At 42.5% G+C, this 17,154-nt stretch overlaps 1 protein-coding gene across 11 annotated transcripts in view; it reads right to left on the bottom strand.

Annotated features, from left to right (window-relative positions):
- Positions 1 to 17,154, bottom strand: part of SHANK2 (SH3 and multiple ankyrin repeat domains 2) — a 412,049-nt gene that overhangs the window by 149,231 nt on the left and 245,664 nt on the right. For all 11 annotated transcript variants that reach the window (XM_069965179.1, XM_069965178.1, XM_069965182.1 and 8 more), the window contains one exon: positions 3,063 to 3,138. In XM_069965179.1, the coding sequence (XP_069821280.1) occupies positions 3,063 to 3,138 (76 nt within the window). The remainder of the gene's footprint in view (positions 1 to 3,062; positions 3,139 to 17,154) is intronic.

Below are 17,154 nucleotides of genomic sequence, written 5' to 3'. Positions count from 1 at the left end.
TGGAGGGTCAGTGGAGACCCAATAGTGAGTGACTTAGCCTGAAGGCTTTCAGTGCGATTAATTTTTTCCCCCATATCCAGGAAGTGACATCACCATGTCATCCAGGAAGTGACATCACCATGTTATACAGGAAGTGACATCACATTGTCATCCAGGAAGTGACATCACCATGTTATCCAGGAAGTGACATCACCATGTTATCCAGGAAGTGACATCACCATGTCATCCAGGAAGTGACATCACCATGTCATCCAGGAAGTGACATCACCATGTTATCCAGGAAGTGAAGCCTTGATGCAGTAGTAAGTGCAGGGAAAAAAGCACTTTACAAGCATTTCTTGTAATAAGTGTATATTGGTGATTTGTATTACTTTTGGAGTGCAATACAATACTTTAATAAAAATTTTCGCCGGACTTATCCTTTAAGTAATGGTATACCTAGCAGCATGATTTCACTTTATGAGACGTAAGGGGGTCTGTATAGTCCAACAAATGAGAGCGAGCGAGTCTGAACCGAAAAACAAAAGTAATATTGTTCATTTTGTTTCACTGACTGTGAGTGTGTTTGTCTGTTAGTATGTAGCAGAGCATTTTGTGTATGGTTATGTAGCAGATGGGTATGTCTGTGTGTATGTTTATGTAGCAGAACTGTGCATGTATGTACATAGCAGGTCTGTGTCTTTATATTGATGTAATAGCACTGTGTGTGTCTGTGGGAATGTTTATTAGCAGAGGCGTGTGCTTATTTTGATGTACCAAAGCTGTGTGTGTGTCTGTATGTATGTAGCAGTGCTGTTTGTGTAAGGTGACGTAGCAGAGGATTGAGTCTGTATAGTGATGTAGTAGCACTGTATGTGTTTGTGGGTAAGTTCATGTATCAGAGCTGTGAGTGTGTTGTCACCTTTCCTGGGCCTTAACAATGGCTCCCAGTATTCTCAGACATTCAGGATGAATTGTTTAACAAGCCACAGGAAGAAATATATGAAAACAACAACAAAAGGAGGAACTGACCGATAGATAACAGAAACCAAACGATTAGAGAATAGATGTTGGCACAAATGAAAGATAAAGATGGCAGCCAGAAACTGAAGCAGATCAAGAAGAGAGACAAACTATAAGAAATATTACCCTAGCTTTCTTTCCCTTTCTCTAGGGCTATCCCTTACCAGACAGCACTGACCCTCTCTGTCCCTAATGAAAACCCTGATAAGCAAACTAACCCTTAAACAAACCAGAGGAAAAATAACAAGTCTGAGCAGTCCCGACCTAAGAAGCACATGCACAAAATGAAACTACTAACTACAGAAACAAGAATCAACCGGATAAAACTAGGCTAGAACAAGGTACTGGGGAAGAGCAGAGTATAAACTATAATCCGCACCACACTGCAAGTCAGAGATATTCAATGAGACTCGGACTGATCAGAATCTCCTACTGTACATAAACCAATAGTAGAAGACTAAACAGCAAGATGTTCCCTGTTATATATAACCATGCCTGCCCATCACCTAATAACATTACAAAAAGCAACATCATACAGATCACAAGCCACAAATAAAACACAATTTCTATCACTTCTCCTATAAAGAAAGGAAAGCCTGTGAAATTAGAAATAAGAAAAAAGTATGCAGCATTCAGTAACCAGCGAGACATTTGCATACGTAGAAATAAAGTTGTTATGTACGTGAAGGATAAGACGAGGATCCCGTCATGCACCAACACACCGCATTATCACATTGTAAACTTACAATGAGAAGTGACACCACAAATTGATAAAATGCTAAAGGTGGGGACTAGAGATAAGGTAAAGCAATGCAATACATCTTCATATGGAAAACTGATAGAAACAAGTGTGAAATGCAAAATCAATGATGAATGCAAGTATACAAACCTGGACCCAAAAGCTACCCCAATGCATCATGTTAGGGCACTAACCCATAGCTGTGCTGTTTTCTCTCTCTCTATTGCTGTTTGCCCTTCCATACCAAAAATAATAATAATAATAATAATAATAATAATAATAATAATAATAATATACTTCAATACTGGAAATGTCATTTTTTAGATGATGTAAAAAAATGGTAGTGTGCAGGCCCCTGAGCCCCAATGGAAAGTGTCATTAAAGAGGTATTTCGACAAAAGATTGGTTATAGTCAAAAGATAAGAAAGCTCCATCTTTGTGACCACCACTTAAAGGTGTTTTCTGTAACAAAAACAATATTCTAAACAATCCGCCTTCCCAATACCACCCTATGTCTAATATACATGTATAACCTATCTTGCATCCTTTTCCCTGTTTTTGTTTCTCATTTTTACCCGCTGCCTCTGCAGAAGACATCATCTGCATCATCTCCATGCACCTGTGTTGCTTCCATAGGCTTACATGTGCCCCTGAGCCTAGATTTCTGTAATATGAAAAGTTATAGTTCTCTCTCTGCTTGCTGTCAGTGAATGCGGGCATATGTATCTGTCTTTGTGTCTCATCTCTGCATATTGTAAGTGTTAATGATGTTCTTAGAGTCTGGATGGAACTAGAATCTTTTCATTCACAGTCAGCAACAGAGATGTAAACCTACACTACACACCTCAGTAAACAGATGCCTGTTATGCAGCACATCGCTACACAATGCGCGTGTCAGCTCTGCTACATCATCAGCTAGTATGGAATACATACTGAGCTGATAGGATTAGTGAAAAAAAAAAACAGGCAATGCAGGGGTTAATGGCGAGGCCAATTCATCAACAGGGATCCCAGAGATCGCCCTAATTGTGACGCTCCTAAAGTATGAGTGTGTGTGTGTGTGTGTGTGGGGGGGGGGGGGGGGTGTTAGAGTTAAATAGTTGAGGGTTGCAAGGAATGGGACCCAGACCTGTCAGGCATATCTATCTGATATAGAAAACACACAATATATTTAGAAAAGGCCATAGATGTCTTTTGTCGGAAAATAGCCCCATAGATAACGTAAAAGCGCTAGCTCCATCCTGCTGTGTGTGGATGAGATTATACAAGGAAAGTATATTGCAACAAATGCACAAAATTATAGAATATAAAAATATCTTACCTGGAAGCATCAAAACTGTCATAGGAGCCCACAGTGTAGTGCCGGAACAACTTTTTCGTCCTGTCTGTCCGCGTTTCTTGAAAAGGAAAAAGGAAAATTGTAAAATCCCATAATCATCATTACATTGTACAGTTTCATGTTGAATATAAACCTCATATGTGTATCTATCCATCTATCTCTCTATTCCTCTGACATCTACCTTTCATATCTTGTATTGATCCATTGCTCATATATCTGCACTCAGCGTCCCGTCCACCCATCCCTTAGTAGAGTACACTTTTCCGACATGCTGCATCACATTACCGTTATGAATGAGTAGTATATAACAAAGAAATGCAGAGTAACAGTACACACACATACATACAGTCTTACAGCATTGTGTAACCTTTAGGGTATAAACCCACACACCGTATATGCAGCAGATATGCAACAAATACGCAGCAGATTTGTTGGTACAGATTTGATGCTGTGTTCAGTTATTTAGATCTAATCTGCTGCGATTTTGCTGCGAGTTTGCTGCGAGTTTGCTGCGTATCGCAGCAGTAAATACGCTGCATATACGGTGTGTGGGTTTATACCCTTAGGGTATAAACCCACACACCGTATATGCAGCAGATATGCAACAAATACGCAGCAGATTTGTTGGTACAGATTTGATGCTGTGTTCAGTTATTTAGATCTAATCTGCTGCGATTTTGCTGCGATTTTGCTGCGAGTTTGCTGCGTATCGCAGCAGTAAATACGCTGCATATACGGTGTGTGGGTTTATACCCTTAATATGTTTTTTTTTCTCCCCGTCTTCTTAGGACCATATGTTTTCGGGTCACACATGACTTGCTTTAACCCTTAGAGGACCGGGCCAATTTGAATTGCGTTTTCATTTTTTCCTCCTTGTGCCTACAAGGCCATAGCACTTGCATTTTTTCACCTACAGACCCACATAAGCCCTTATTTTTTGCGCCACTAATTGTACTTTGCAATGATCGGCTGAATTTTTTCATGAAGTACACTGCAAAACCAGAAAAAAATTAAATGTGTGGTGAAACTAAAAAAAAAACACGAACGCTTTTTTTTTATTTTGAGGGTTTTTGTCTTTACGCCGTTTGCCCTGGGGTAAAACTGACTTGTTATATATGTTGTTCCCCCTGGGGTTAGGGTTATTACTCCTGGGGTTAGGGTAATTCCCCCTGGGGGACTTCTAGTAAAAGTATACTGATCTCTCATTGAGATCTATGCAGTATAGTTATACTGCATAGATCAATGAGATCGGCACTCGATTGCTTTCAGCGGCTGCACACGAAAACAATTGAGTGCCGAGCCGGGATCAGCGCCATTACGGTGCAGACCCCGGCTAGTGCCGGACACAGGGATCGCTCCCCGTGGAGGGGCGATCCCCCGACTAGACACCAGGGAATAGGCTGCAAGAAGTACTCCGATGCAGCTGTCAACTGATAGTTGCATCTGAATACTTAATTAGCGGGCACGGCGATCGGACCGTGCCTGCTAATAGCCCCAGTCCCAGCTACAAGCAGCACCTGGGACTGTGGTGGTTCACAGGCGACCCAGGACGTATGGGTACGCCCATGGTCATCTAGGGGTTAAGGTTATGACTTACAAACAAAGATACATAAAACTTGAATTACGTGTGAGTTTCGTGTTGCAGCTGCATCGTGCCACAATATCATACCCAAAGCTTTATCTGCAACACTGCAGCTTCTTTGTAATGCCGGGAGGGATAATCCCAGTGAGTTCATCAGCAATTTGACCTCAGGTTATCCCTCCCAGCATTACAAAGAAGCTACAATGTTGCAGATAAAGCATGCCAAGGACTTGTTTACACCAGCTGTGGGGTTTTCTCCTCTCTGGCATTTTTGAGGCTCTTTGGCAGTTTTTCTAAACGCAGCATGATGAGGGTGCGTTTTTTTCTTTTTTGCATACTATGGGAATGTTCTGTTCATCTCAAAAAACACCACTGCTGTGTGTATGGTCTTTTATACCCTGTTGGTCCAGCAACTATGTCACGTGATGGCATAGGAAAAGGAAGTTTAGCCATCTTGGTGCAGACAAAAACACCAAAACCACAAAAAAGGACCATGCACCGCATTGGCATTTTTTAATAACATTTGTGAGTGTTTTTTTAAAAATTGTGTTTTTATTTTGGTGTTCTAATCCCCCCCCCCCTTTACATTTATTTATGCGGGATTAAGAATTGCGTAATGTAAGAGACTTGACAATTCTGCATGCAGCAATATAAAAAATGTTTATTTTTTATTTTGGTTTACATTTTATTTACTTGAAAAATAGGAAAAGGAGGTGATTTTAACTTGTATTACGGAAGTTGTTTTTTCCCCCCTAGGGGCCTTTCATAAGCAAACATTAGATTGCTAATACTGAGCTGGACAATACTATAACATTGCAAAGATCAGTGAGATCAGTGCTCTGCTAATAGTGTCTGGCTCAGCCAGACTCTATCAGCAGAAATTATTTGACAGCATTGGAAGGCAAGCATTGACCCTCTGCTTGTTATGTAACCCATCGGCACCCCACAATCATGAAGCAGGTATGCTGATCATAGTACCCAATGTCAATGGCGTGGGATCAGCTGCTGAGCCTGCTATATTCACTCCATCATGGCACACAAAGGTTAAAGTCTCCATAAAGTCATATCAAAAGACCACCAGGTCTCCTATTAGGCCTTGCTTCTGGTGTACAAAGATGGCAGACAGAGGAGCACGCACGATACCCCATGCCCCACTACTAATTTCTTTGTGGAGGCGGCCATTAGGGTGACAGCAATAACCCTCTAACTCTGTTTAAAGGGGTATTCCAGAGTTTTGTAAATTACTTCTATTTAACAATTTCATGTTTTCCGTACTTATCAGCTGCTGTATGTCCTGAAGAAAGTGGTGTATTCTTTCCAGTCCGACACAGCGCTCTCTGCTGCCACCTCTGTCCAGAAACTATCCAGAGCAGCAGCAAATCCCTGTAGAAAACCTTTCCTGCTCTGGACAGTTTCGGAAATGGACAGAGTTGGCAGCAGAGAGCACTGTGTAAGACTCTAAAGAATACACCACTTCCTGCAGGACACACAGCAGCTCATAAGTACTGGAAAACTTAAGATTGTTAAAAAGAAGTAATTTACAAATCTACATAACTTTTTGGTACCAGTTCATTGAAAACAGTTTTCTTCCCCCTGGAGTACCCCTTTAACTTCCTCAATGGGAAGTCAATGGGGGAAGGTTGGCAACAAAAATGGAAAAATTTAAGTGGGACTCGGCCCAAACCTTTGTTATAATGAGCTCTGCCCACCTTATACACATTTGTGACATCAGATTGGAAAGATACGAACACAGTAGGGACTTTCTCCACTCGTCTCAAGGGTCTAGTAATTAACATTTATTATGTCCTTTGCCCGATCAAATTAACAAGCGATCAATGTAATACATTAAACACAGCGAATATCCCAAATGATGCATCTAGTGCCAAAGCCAGAACACCACGCTCCTATTGATTTCCTATATGTATCATTCCACCAAATTGCAGGCAATATACTGTAAACCTTTGAGCTCATTAGCCGGCAGAATTTAATTACAGCTCCGGCCGGGCGCTGTAAGTGTCTGTGCTCGGTCTGCTGCCAGACGATATTAAAATCTGTCACAGTCCAGTATTTGCCACATACCCAAACCTGCAGAAAAGTGACAGAAAATGTAATGTTGAGCTGTTAGTGTATCTGGAAAAAACAGTAGGAAGGACTGGCTACCATACAGTATGGCCCCTTCCACACCATAATCCTGGTAGTAGGACCAGTTTAGTACAGTTTTCCAGTCTGGCCAAATATTAAGGCTCTGTTTATACCAGACCAGTGGTGTCCGTTTGCTATATATATTGGAAAAAGTATCCAAAGAAACCAGTTACTAGATTTTGGCCTTCATTTTAGTGGTTTCTGTTGGGTTTGCATTTACATTGTTATTTCATTGTTATTTATATAAAAATACCATGGGGGGTATATGTTTTTTTTAAGAATATGACTTTACATGGACAAGGACTCTACATATGTGATGCAGAATAGTCACACAGATGTTAGCTAAATGCCAGATGCCTACACTGGGGTGTACCCTGATGTATACCCTCACCAGACAAAACAAAAGGTGCTGTAAAACGAGCCTGTACTGAAAATTTTTGTTCTTTATATTGTCTTTTATCATCACAGATACTATTACAATGAAGGTTATGATGGGATCAGACAACAGGTGATTGTCAGTATTTCTTCATTCCCCTCCTTACACAATGACCTCTGCACAGGTCACAGAGCATGCCCATGACACTTTCCTACAGAAAGGTTTCTAGATGTTTCTATAGTCCATGTGGCCGCTGTAAAGCATATCTTTATAAGTTTTTAACGTCAGTATTTCTTCATTCCCCTCCTTACACAATGACCTCTGCACAGGTCACAGAGCATGCCCATGACACTTTCCTACAGAAAGGTTTCTAGATGTTTCTATAGTCCATGTGGCCGCTGTAAAGCATATCTTTATAAGTTTTTAACGGCAGCTCATGTAAGAGGGCCGACCCTGTAACCATGTAATAGAGCCTTTGCATAAGGCTCCCTGATTCTGGACACCTCTCTAAAGACCATGGCAAAAAATAACTTCTCCTTATGAACATATTATGCATCATGTATGTCTACATTTCAGTAATAACGTAGGGTAGGGTCTTATCCAGCTAAATCTGATAATCTGATTGTGGTCGCTGGCCCTGGACGGCTTCAGACTCCGCTGACATTCTGTGATGGAAACCAGGTCTGAACGATCAGATGCAGAATATAAAGAATTCTGAAATCTACAATGAACTAGAAGGGAGGGAGTTCTGTCAGCTTAGGCGGCTTCTCATCACTATTCCATTTATATCCTTACGTAATGTATATGAAGCGAATAGTAACCCCTTCATGACCACTCATAGATCTTTTGTACAGCCGCCTCATTCTGTAGCCTTTACAGTGACATGGAAGGTGTCTCCTGACGGGTGCTGAGGTGTCCAATGATACCTTTGATCCTGAGAGTTTAATCCATTAGAAACCATGAATAAGGCGTCCGCAGAAGTGTTTGCAGATGACTGGGACTCTCTTGGTCACCCATGACTGCTGAGTACCAATAGTTTTCATGTGAGGGTACCGTCACCACTCCGCAGTGTGCACGTACCCTAAGCCAGAAACCTAATAATGCTCGAACTACCCAGTGATTCCCAGTCACACACCCAGAACACACCATGTCACACAGCTCCATTACTCCGTACTCCATCATACCAGTGGGGCTGCACTGCCACTAACAAGGGATCCCAACCCCTCTATGACGGCGGGGTCACAGTCATGGCTGCTTATGAGTTACAACGTGACCTCATTCCCTTGTTTGTGTAACAGAGTAACCCGGCTCAGTGAGTCCTAGCCTAAAGGTCAACAGGGTCTGCCATCTTTGTACACCTATTTCCTTTGACAGGCATGATAATAAATGCATGGACAAAGTTTTTTTTACCCCCATTTTTACCCACATTAGGTATTTAAAACACAATATGTATTCCATTATGAGTACCAAGTGCTATTAAAGGGGAATTCCAACAATTTTCTTTTTCATTCAACTAGTGTCAGGAAGTAGATTTGTAATTTACTTCAATCTCAAATCATCCAGTATTTATCAGCTGCTGTATGTCCTGCAGGAAGTGGTGTATTCTTTCCAGTCTGACACAGTGCTCTCTGCTGCCACCTCTGTCCATGTCAGGAGATTTCCAGAGCAGCAGCAGCCAACCATAAAAAAACCCTCTTCTGCCCTGGACAGTTCCTGACATGGACAGAGGTGGCAGCAGAGTGCACTGTGTCGGACTGGAAAGAATACACCACTTCCTGCGGGACATATAGCAGCTGATAAGTACTGGAAGACAGGAGATTTTTTTTTTTAAATAGAATTAAATTACAGATCTATATAACTTTCTGACACAAGTTGAAACCCCCCCAAAATTTCCTCAGAACACCCCTTACAAGCTGAATGGAAGATGGGTTGAGCTGAGGAAAGCTAGGCATGCTGAAAGACTGTGATGGTGTTACAGATGTACCTTTAAAATTAATAAAAAATTGTTTCATATAAGAATGACGGTGCTTGGAAGAAGATTTGCTGTTTCCAGTTCTCTTTCAAGGAAAATCAACATCCAGAGATGGATCATATTCCTTGAGATACAGCAACATGGCGTCTAATACCAGAGGAATCAGAGTGATCGTCATCAATCACGCTACCAAGTGGACAGCTTCAAGGACTGGGTGACTATCATGACAGTACAGAGTGGGACAGTACTAAGGTGTGCAGAATGCAGAACTACTCGCAGCCCCAGCTATAATATACACTGCCCATTTTAGTGGCTGTGAGGGGAGTTGCCGGAGTTGGGAGATAGTTGAGTTAATGTAAGTGTGAGTTATGCAATTATTGTAAAGCAGCTCACTTGACTGTTTTTAGCTTCCTGACCACAAGTAGTCACAAGCCAATCTCTGGCAGCAGCGGTGTCCTGTCTCACCCAGTAAGTCTGCAGGTCCTGCTCCCAAGCACTTGTCTCAGAAGCAGGAAGGAGATTCGGTGATCAGATGGAGTTAAATTAGACTAGTAAAGCGTCTGATTCAATGTAAAAAAATTTTTTTAGACTAGGGCCAGAACAGGGTCAGAATAGGCTCATCATTAAAGGCTATGTAAAATACAGATGCATCCATATTTCATCTGTATTCATATCCCTTCCTCTTTTTAACCTTGCAGTAACCACAGATCCAGTAGATAACATGGCCAACCACAACATGCTATAGGCAAAAGGCACATTGTAGCACAACATAAGACCTACGCCGTCACATTTAGCAGCAGCCCCGTTTAGAGGAGACTCTTGCAGAACCCTCATCTATCTGCCATTGTTTTCGGTGGCCTATAATTATGTAGCGAAGCCTTTCATTACGAAATGGGAAGAGAGGCATGAGGCTGCAGAGTACAGGCACAGCCCCTTACTGTTTTACTTTAATAGCAAAAAGGAAAAAAAAAATGTATACACAAAAAGCTACAAACATGACTCAAAATTAAGATTTTTTTTTTTTTTTTTTGCATATTCACCTGTTGCAACATTTTTATAGTCATACAATGCAAGTGTTTAATGTACTGATCTACCCCTTTACCCCCTTTATACCCTTCTGCTAGCCGTAATGGATGAGAAGATGCTAAACAAACTAATGTATAATATACAATGTTGGCTGCTACCATTACCATTACCACCCCTACCCTGCTCAATACTTCTGCAGAGAAAGTAAGAGTGTAGAGAGTCCCTAACCATGTGCAGCTCACTGGCGATTCACACTGACACTCCCCAGTCCCGATGCAACTAAATATCCTGCTCCTCGTAACCATGCACTTTAAAGGTTTTGCACAAGCAAAGTGTGTACTGTGACTGACAGCAGCAGATACATGAAGGCATAACCTATTACAGAATCTCCAGTGCCGGTGACAGCTGTCTGTCTGTGTGAATGAGATCTGTATTTATCGTCTGACTGGTAGTCATCTAACCAGCAAACATAAAAACAAAAAACAACAACGTACAAAAACAGCACAAAGCAAATTAAAAAATGACACTTTATTATAATATCAAAATTTCTACTGAAACAGGCTACAAATATTATCTATATAGGTTGAATACAAACTGCATAAAATCCATAAATTTGTAGCACGATATCAGAGCAGAAATGTGGGTTATTCCCCCCTCACATCTTCCTCTATGTGTTCTTTGTCTAGAAAAATACATCAAACATACACACATCCTACAGTACCTCCGAAATGCACTTTCTTCTTGAATTTTGAACTGTCTGCCATAGTTTCCAAGCTAGATGTGACCATCTCACACGGAGACGTCCGGACCCAACATTCCAGGAGACCACCTCTCCCCCGGATGCTCCTCACATCACTTCATGCATCATATTCCCACATTCTGTTGATTTTACTTTGTAGTATCCACAAAAGGCAGGGAAAAATAAAAAAAATTGTCTTTTGTTCCTCTTTCTTTTTGCAACAAAATAAAAAAATTACAAAAGATGGACAAAGGATAAAAAATTCAGCCGAGCACATGAGGTGCCAGGGTCCTTTTTTTTTTTTTCGGGACAGGAATAGGGAGGAAAAAAAAAAAAAAGAAGAAGAGCCGGGGAAGGAGGAATGTGTTATTTTACACAAGTTGTAAGCTCAGAATAAGGACCACATCTCTCTGTGCCCACACTCTAGCAACGGGTTCTTTCTCTGCTGTGCGTTACCATGGAAATGCATCAGTCACTAATCGAAATAAGTGCGGGTGAAGGACGCCTGAAAACCTGGAGCAATTACGCATGCCATTAGAGAGGAAAAGAAAATTATTCAATCCGTCTATTAGTTACATGGCAGAGCAATCACTCCCTTGTATTTTTTTCCCCCTACAAACACGCGTGGATCAATGCAAATATTTATTTCAGGACGAGGCGCAAAGTATTAACTGGTAATTTTATGAACAATAAAGAACAGAACAATTACTTCTGTCCAATGGCTGACCTGACCCGCTCTGTGCCAGAAGGCAGACACATCAGACTGCTGACGCTGTCAAATAGACACATGGTACCTTTCATATATCTGTCTGTGCTTCCAGAATGCAGATTCCCAAGCTTCTTAGGGTTGTAATACCTCCACCTTCCCTATCCTTGCTTGACTGTCAGCTGGAAGATGCGTTTTAAGCAGAGAAAGGGATGGGTGGGGGAACGAGGAGGCATTTGAGCTTGCAGAACTTCTGGGGGCTTGGTAAAGCCACTGACACTTCCCTGCTATATTATGGAAACACAAATACATAGGGCACCAGGTGTTTTCTTACAAGCTCTTTAGAGGGGTTTTCTATCTATCCAGAGGATCAGTCAGTGAGTGTCGAGATGGGAACGTCCAACCCCCATGCAGCACAGCTGTTTAGTGCGTGAATCAGGCCAGAGGAAGTCGGCTCCATTCACTGTGTAGTGGCCGGACCTGGTTACTGCAGCTCGACTGCCATTCACCTGAACCGGAACTGAGCTGCAATTACACATCACTACCACTACACAGTGAATGGCGGCAACTGCTTCCTGGCCATTAACTGTGTAGTGTGGGTGCTGAGGAGAGGATTGGCAGGGGTGCTGGCGGTCGACTCCCCGATGATCACTGATTGATGACCTGGGGTGAGGATAGCTCATCAGTCTATTTTGCCTGGAAAACCCTTTTACCACTATCAGAAGTTTTGAATGTGGATTCCAGCTGACAGATGCTTGACCAAAAAGACGGCATATGGGTACGGTCACACATAGCAAATGGAATGTGCGAAATCCGTAGCTTTTACAAACGCTGTTAAAAAATTAAGTTTAAACATTTTTCAAATCTACATCATATCAGATCAGAAACCCTGATGATTTATTGCTTCAAAATACATTGATAGGCACACAGTGTTTGGGGACTTTATTGGTAAATCTGAGGTATATGGGTGCACACCGCCCCCAACCAGGGCACTTTTTTTAAAGGGAACCATTCACCCCGTGGCCCCCGGCAGAAACTGACATACAGTGACATAAAGGTCAATATACTTACCACATCGCTCCCGGTCCCGTCCCGAATCCCATTGTTGACACGGAGAAATCGACGATTCTTCTTCTCCCGCCCATTATGGTAATGAGCGCCGCCGGGTCCGAAGTCCAGCCTTCTCCCCGCCTCCGACACTTGATTGACGCCAGGTCCTCTTCCTCCTCGTCTTCTTGCTTCTCGCCGGATCCCGCGCAGGCGCCGTGACAGTCGTTTTCGGCGCATGCGCAGTTCACAATTGAAGCCGCTCCGCAGCTTCACTGTTTACTGCGCGTGCGCCGATTTGCTCGAAGACCGTATCCTGTTTACCGCGCAGGCGCAGAAGAGGTGACGAGACCATCACAGCGGCGCCTGCGCGGGAATTCGGCAGAAGACTGAAGACTGAAGACGTCAATCAAGTTCCAGGAGGCGTGGATGGGCGGCGACGAGAAGAGGACCTCATGAATAAGTTGGACTCGTCCGTCGTTTCCTATGGACGTTGGACTCATCTCAGCTCATTACCATAATGGGCGGGAGAAGAAGAATCGGCGATTTCTCCGTGTCAACAACGGGATCCGGGACGGGACCGGGAGCGATGTGGTAAGTATATTGACCTTTATGTCACTGTATGTCAGTTTCTGCCTGGGGCCACGGGGTGAATGGTTCCCTTTAATAATCTGTTTGTATTTTAGGCCTATTCTGTGACCTTCAGACAGAACATTTCACAGGAAGGGGGAGGCTGAGCTATGAGCTTGTCTTCTCTATCTAGTAGTGTCACCAATCCTGTACAGTAGTCTCCTCCTTATCATTACAGATAGAACAGGAACACAGTGTAGAAATACAGGTCCTAAAGGGCATCTTTATTGGAAGTATGGGGAAGTCTGTAAATTGGCAGGAAAAAAAACTTGACTTGAAAGATCAATGTCTCCTTTCTTTAGAGCAGACGGACAATTCCTCAACGCTGACAAAGTTGTCTGTGCGCTTTTGTGATTAGAATAAGACTAAGTGGCTTCTAAATGCAGATGAATTACGAGGGAAACAAACATGGCATTTCAAGGCGCTTTCCATCATCATATTGGTTACTCCACATGCATTTCAATGGCAGAACTTCTAGTAAGGTGATGGCTGTCTATGCAGAGTGCAGCCCACAGGAAGACACCAGAACAGTCTGTACAGGGCCACAAAACCACAGCTAGCCTAGAGTCATGTGGCCGGCTATAGGAATATTTGGATGACTTCCTGGTTTTTGCATCAAAGTGTCCAAGATGGTGCGAGGTCTTATTCATAGCAGCCTAAACGCCAGATCCAGGTTATCTATCTAGCTACACTGCTGGGGCAGCAATGGCTGTGCATTAGAATACCTTGAAATATTTTATTATGCGCTTTGCCAACAATAAAATATATTATTAAATAAAAACGAGCAATAATTGCCTGCCCCACACTCTCACAACTTTGTTTGCCTCTAGTTTTCAGCGGTAAAAGTTCAATATACTAATCAATACAGTTTTCTAAAGTCGATCTGAAAGAAAAAAAAATTCGCTGGATAACCCCTTTAAGAAGCACTCCATGATTTTTTATTTCTTTTTGGTCATGTCATGCACACTCACCATTCTAGCAAAGCTGCTTCCCTGTGTTTTATCACTGCAACCGGGTCATGTGATCACCAGTCCGACCCCCAGAAAATCACAGTGCTTAATGTGCAGAAGGAAATGGTCTTACCTAGGTCAGCTGACTTCCTGTAATGACATCATCACTTATCTCTACCCTCCCCTATCTGAATGCTGCTACCACATTCTGTAAGATCAATATATATGACATTTACCTCTGCCTATGTTCACACATTATTATTTTCACTAAATCACGACAAAATTGTGCTATTTTACTGCATTTCGAACTCCACGACAGTCTCTGTAATTCTGCTGCCTAATACCAGGGTTGGCACTAGACACTGCTACTTGGCTGAGGTGGGACACTGCTGTGACCAGTGATTGGCTGTGCAGCAGTGTCCCCAGCCAACCCCAGCACTAGGAGGTGCAGCACAGCAAAGACTGTGAGGGAGTAGGGGAGTGCACATTTTTTTTATTTTTAACAAGCTGGCTAGGCATACTTACTGTAAATCTTTGCACCTGATAACGCCTTTAGGGTGCGTTCACACCTACAGGATCTGCAGCAGATTTGATGGCCTACAATTGATTTGCTTTGAATCTGCAGCTTCAAATCTGCGCCATCAAATCTGCTGCAGATCCTGTACGTGTGAACGCACCTTTAATATTTCCTGCAGTATATATACAATGGTGGAGTGATAATTTACAAGACTACCAGTAAGAGCCCTATTACATGGGACGATTATCGTGCAAAAAATCGTTTGAATTTAAAAGATAATCGTTGTGCGTAATTGCACGAAAAATCGCGTGTGAGTTGTTGATCGTTGATTTAGATTTGAACCTAAAATTATGGTTAATTGTTCGCTGTAATTCCACATTCGTTCGCATTTGTTCACTGATCGTTCAGTGTAATTGTACATTGTTCATTGTTTTTCTGGGATCAGATGCAATAAACGATCATAGTAACAATCACAATAACGATCGTAGTATAGATAAACCATTTAGTTTGCGATCGTTTATCGTTAGTCGTTAATTGTTAAAAATCGCTCCATGTAATAGGACCCCAACTGAGATACCTTGGGTTGCATCCTCTATAACAGGGATGGGCAACCTTTAGGCCCCCAGCTACATTTCCCATCATGCCTGGACAGCCAAAGCTTTGGTGAACTGTAGTTTTGCAACAGGTGGAGGGTGAAAGGTTCCTCATCCCTGCCCTATAACCTAGTGTTAGACCATTTTTTTTAATCTAAGCATGTAGGTCTTATGTGAATACAACATGACAGAGTACATGAACATTGTGAGTCCCCTCAAAAAAATGAGAATCCAGATTGTATTTCTGTGATCATCGCAGCGACGGCTTCCTCCTGACATGCCGGTGATTGACAGTCACGTTGGACATCTTGTGCGAAACACGCAGAGGCTGTCAATCATAAGGAAATCAGCAAACTGCTGCGCCGACACCTCCACGGTGCTGACAAATAATCGGCTCCTGGCATAAGCGCCTCCCTGACACATCATATATGCGGTACAGCCGGAGCATGTACACTCCAAACATTGGCCTGACTCCACATGTAGTAGGCGATACATTACACCATCAAACTCATTACCAGTATTGTCTGTCTGGAATTGCCTATGGAAAAACATCCCAGTGACAACACAAAGAGCGGCAGAGATTTCATGGCTCCGTCTTCCATCCACATTTAACTGCTCTAGATTTACCCATTAAAGTAATCTCGGCTAATTATTGCATCAATTCCAGCTCATCAAGCTCCGAGGATTCACCAACGTACACTGGGTAATTTTAGTTTATCTCTTATTTTAGAACCACAGGGCCAACTATGTCAATTGACATTCCCCTATGCTTCAGCACACAATTTGGTCATTTTGTACATTAACAAATGGGGAAAGCGGCATATAAAATATTCCCGAATAAACGGCAAAAAAGAAAGTGACATTTGCCGTGTGACAGTCAGAGGATTTTTGCCTCAACTGACAATCCGTTTACTATTGTATATTCTGTACCAATCCTGAATTATTGCCTATATCATACCCCGCATAATCTGCCGGTGGAGTCACTGTCTACAATAAATTATTCTGTAGTGTTACATCCTTTATTATACCCCAGAGCTGCACTCACTATTCTGCTGGTAGGGTCACCGTGTACATACATTACATTACTGATCCTGTACTGATCCTGAGTTACATCCTGTTTTATACACAATCCCAAGAAATACCGGCACTACAGGTCCCAGCTTGGAGGTATAGGAAACCACTTCCTCCCCCCCCCCCCCCCCGATACCGGTGTAGGTGGTGCTCTGCTTAACTGTAGTCCAACTTGAACCATGCCGTGCGAAAGCGCCAGACAGGCGTGAAACGTCGGTGGGGAGGGAGCGTCCTCTTAATGTCCTGCTAAGCATGTGGTGGAATCAATAAAGGTGAATTTATGGTGAAGTGCCGCTGCGATATTCTTCTCTTTTGCACACATCCTGTTTTATACTCCAGAGCTGTACTCACTTTTCTGCTTGTGGGGTCACTAAATACATTACATTACTTATCATGTACTGATTTAACAGGTAAGCTGTGTGTTTCCGCCTTCTCTTCTTGGTCATCAGAGGTTGAAATTTCCATAAAAAAAAAAAACACTGTGATTTTCTTTACTAAAAGCAAAACACCTTCCAAAAAAACAGGAGAAGAAGAGAAAGCAGAGAGATAATATTCCCCTTTAGAGAGGAGAACCATAACCTATTCCTCCGGCAGGGCTGCAGGTGGTGAGGATGGGTAAGAGGCCCTGAGTGCGGACCACCGCTGCCTTTTATTTAGAGCAGGTACTGGGGGGGTCCGCCATCTGAAGTTTAACCTGCTCTCCTTTATGTGGTGTGCCACAAC

This window comes from Dendropsophus ebraccatus, chromosome 4 (assembly GCF_027789765.1).
Source record: "Dendropsophus ebraccatus isolate aDenEbr1 chromosome 4, aDenEbr1.pat, whole genome shotgun sequence".
NCBI lineage: Eukaryota > Metazoa > Chordata > Amphibia > Anura > Hylidae > Dendropsophus > Dendropsophus ebraccatus.
This window is presented reverse-complemented; position numbering and strand designations above follow the sequence as displayed.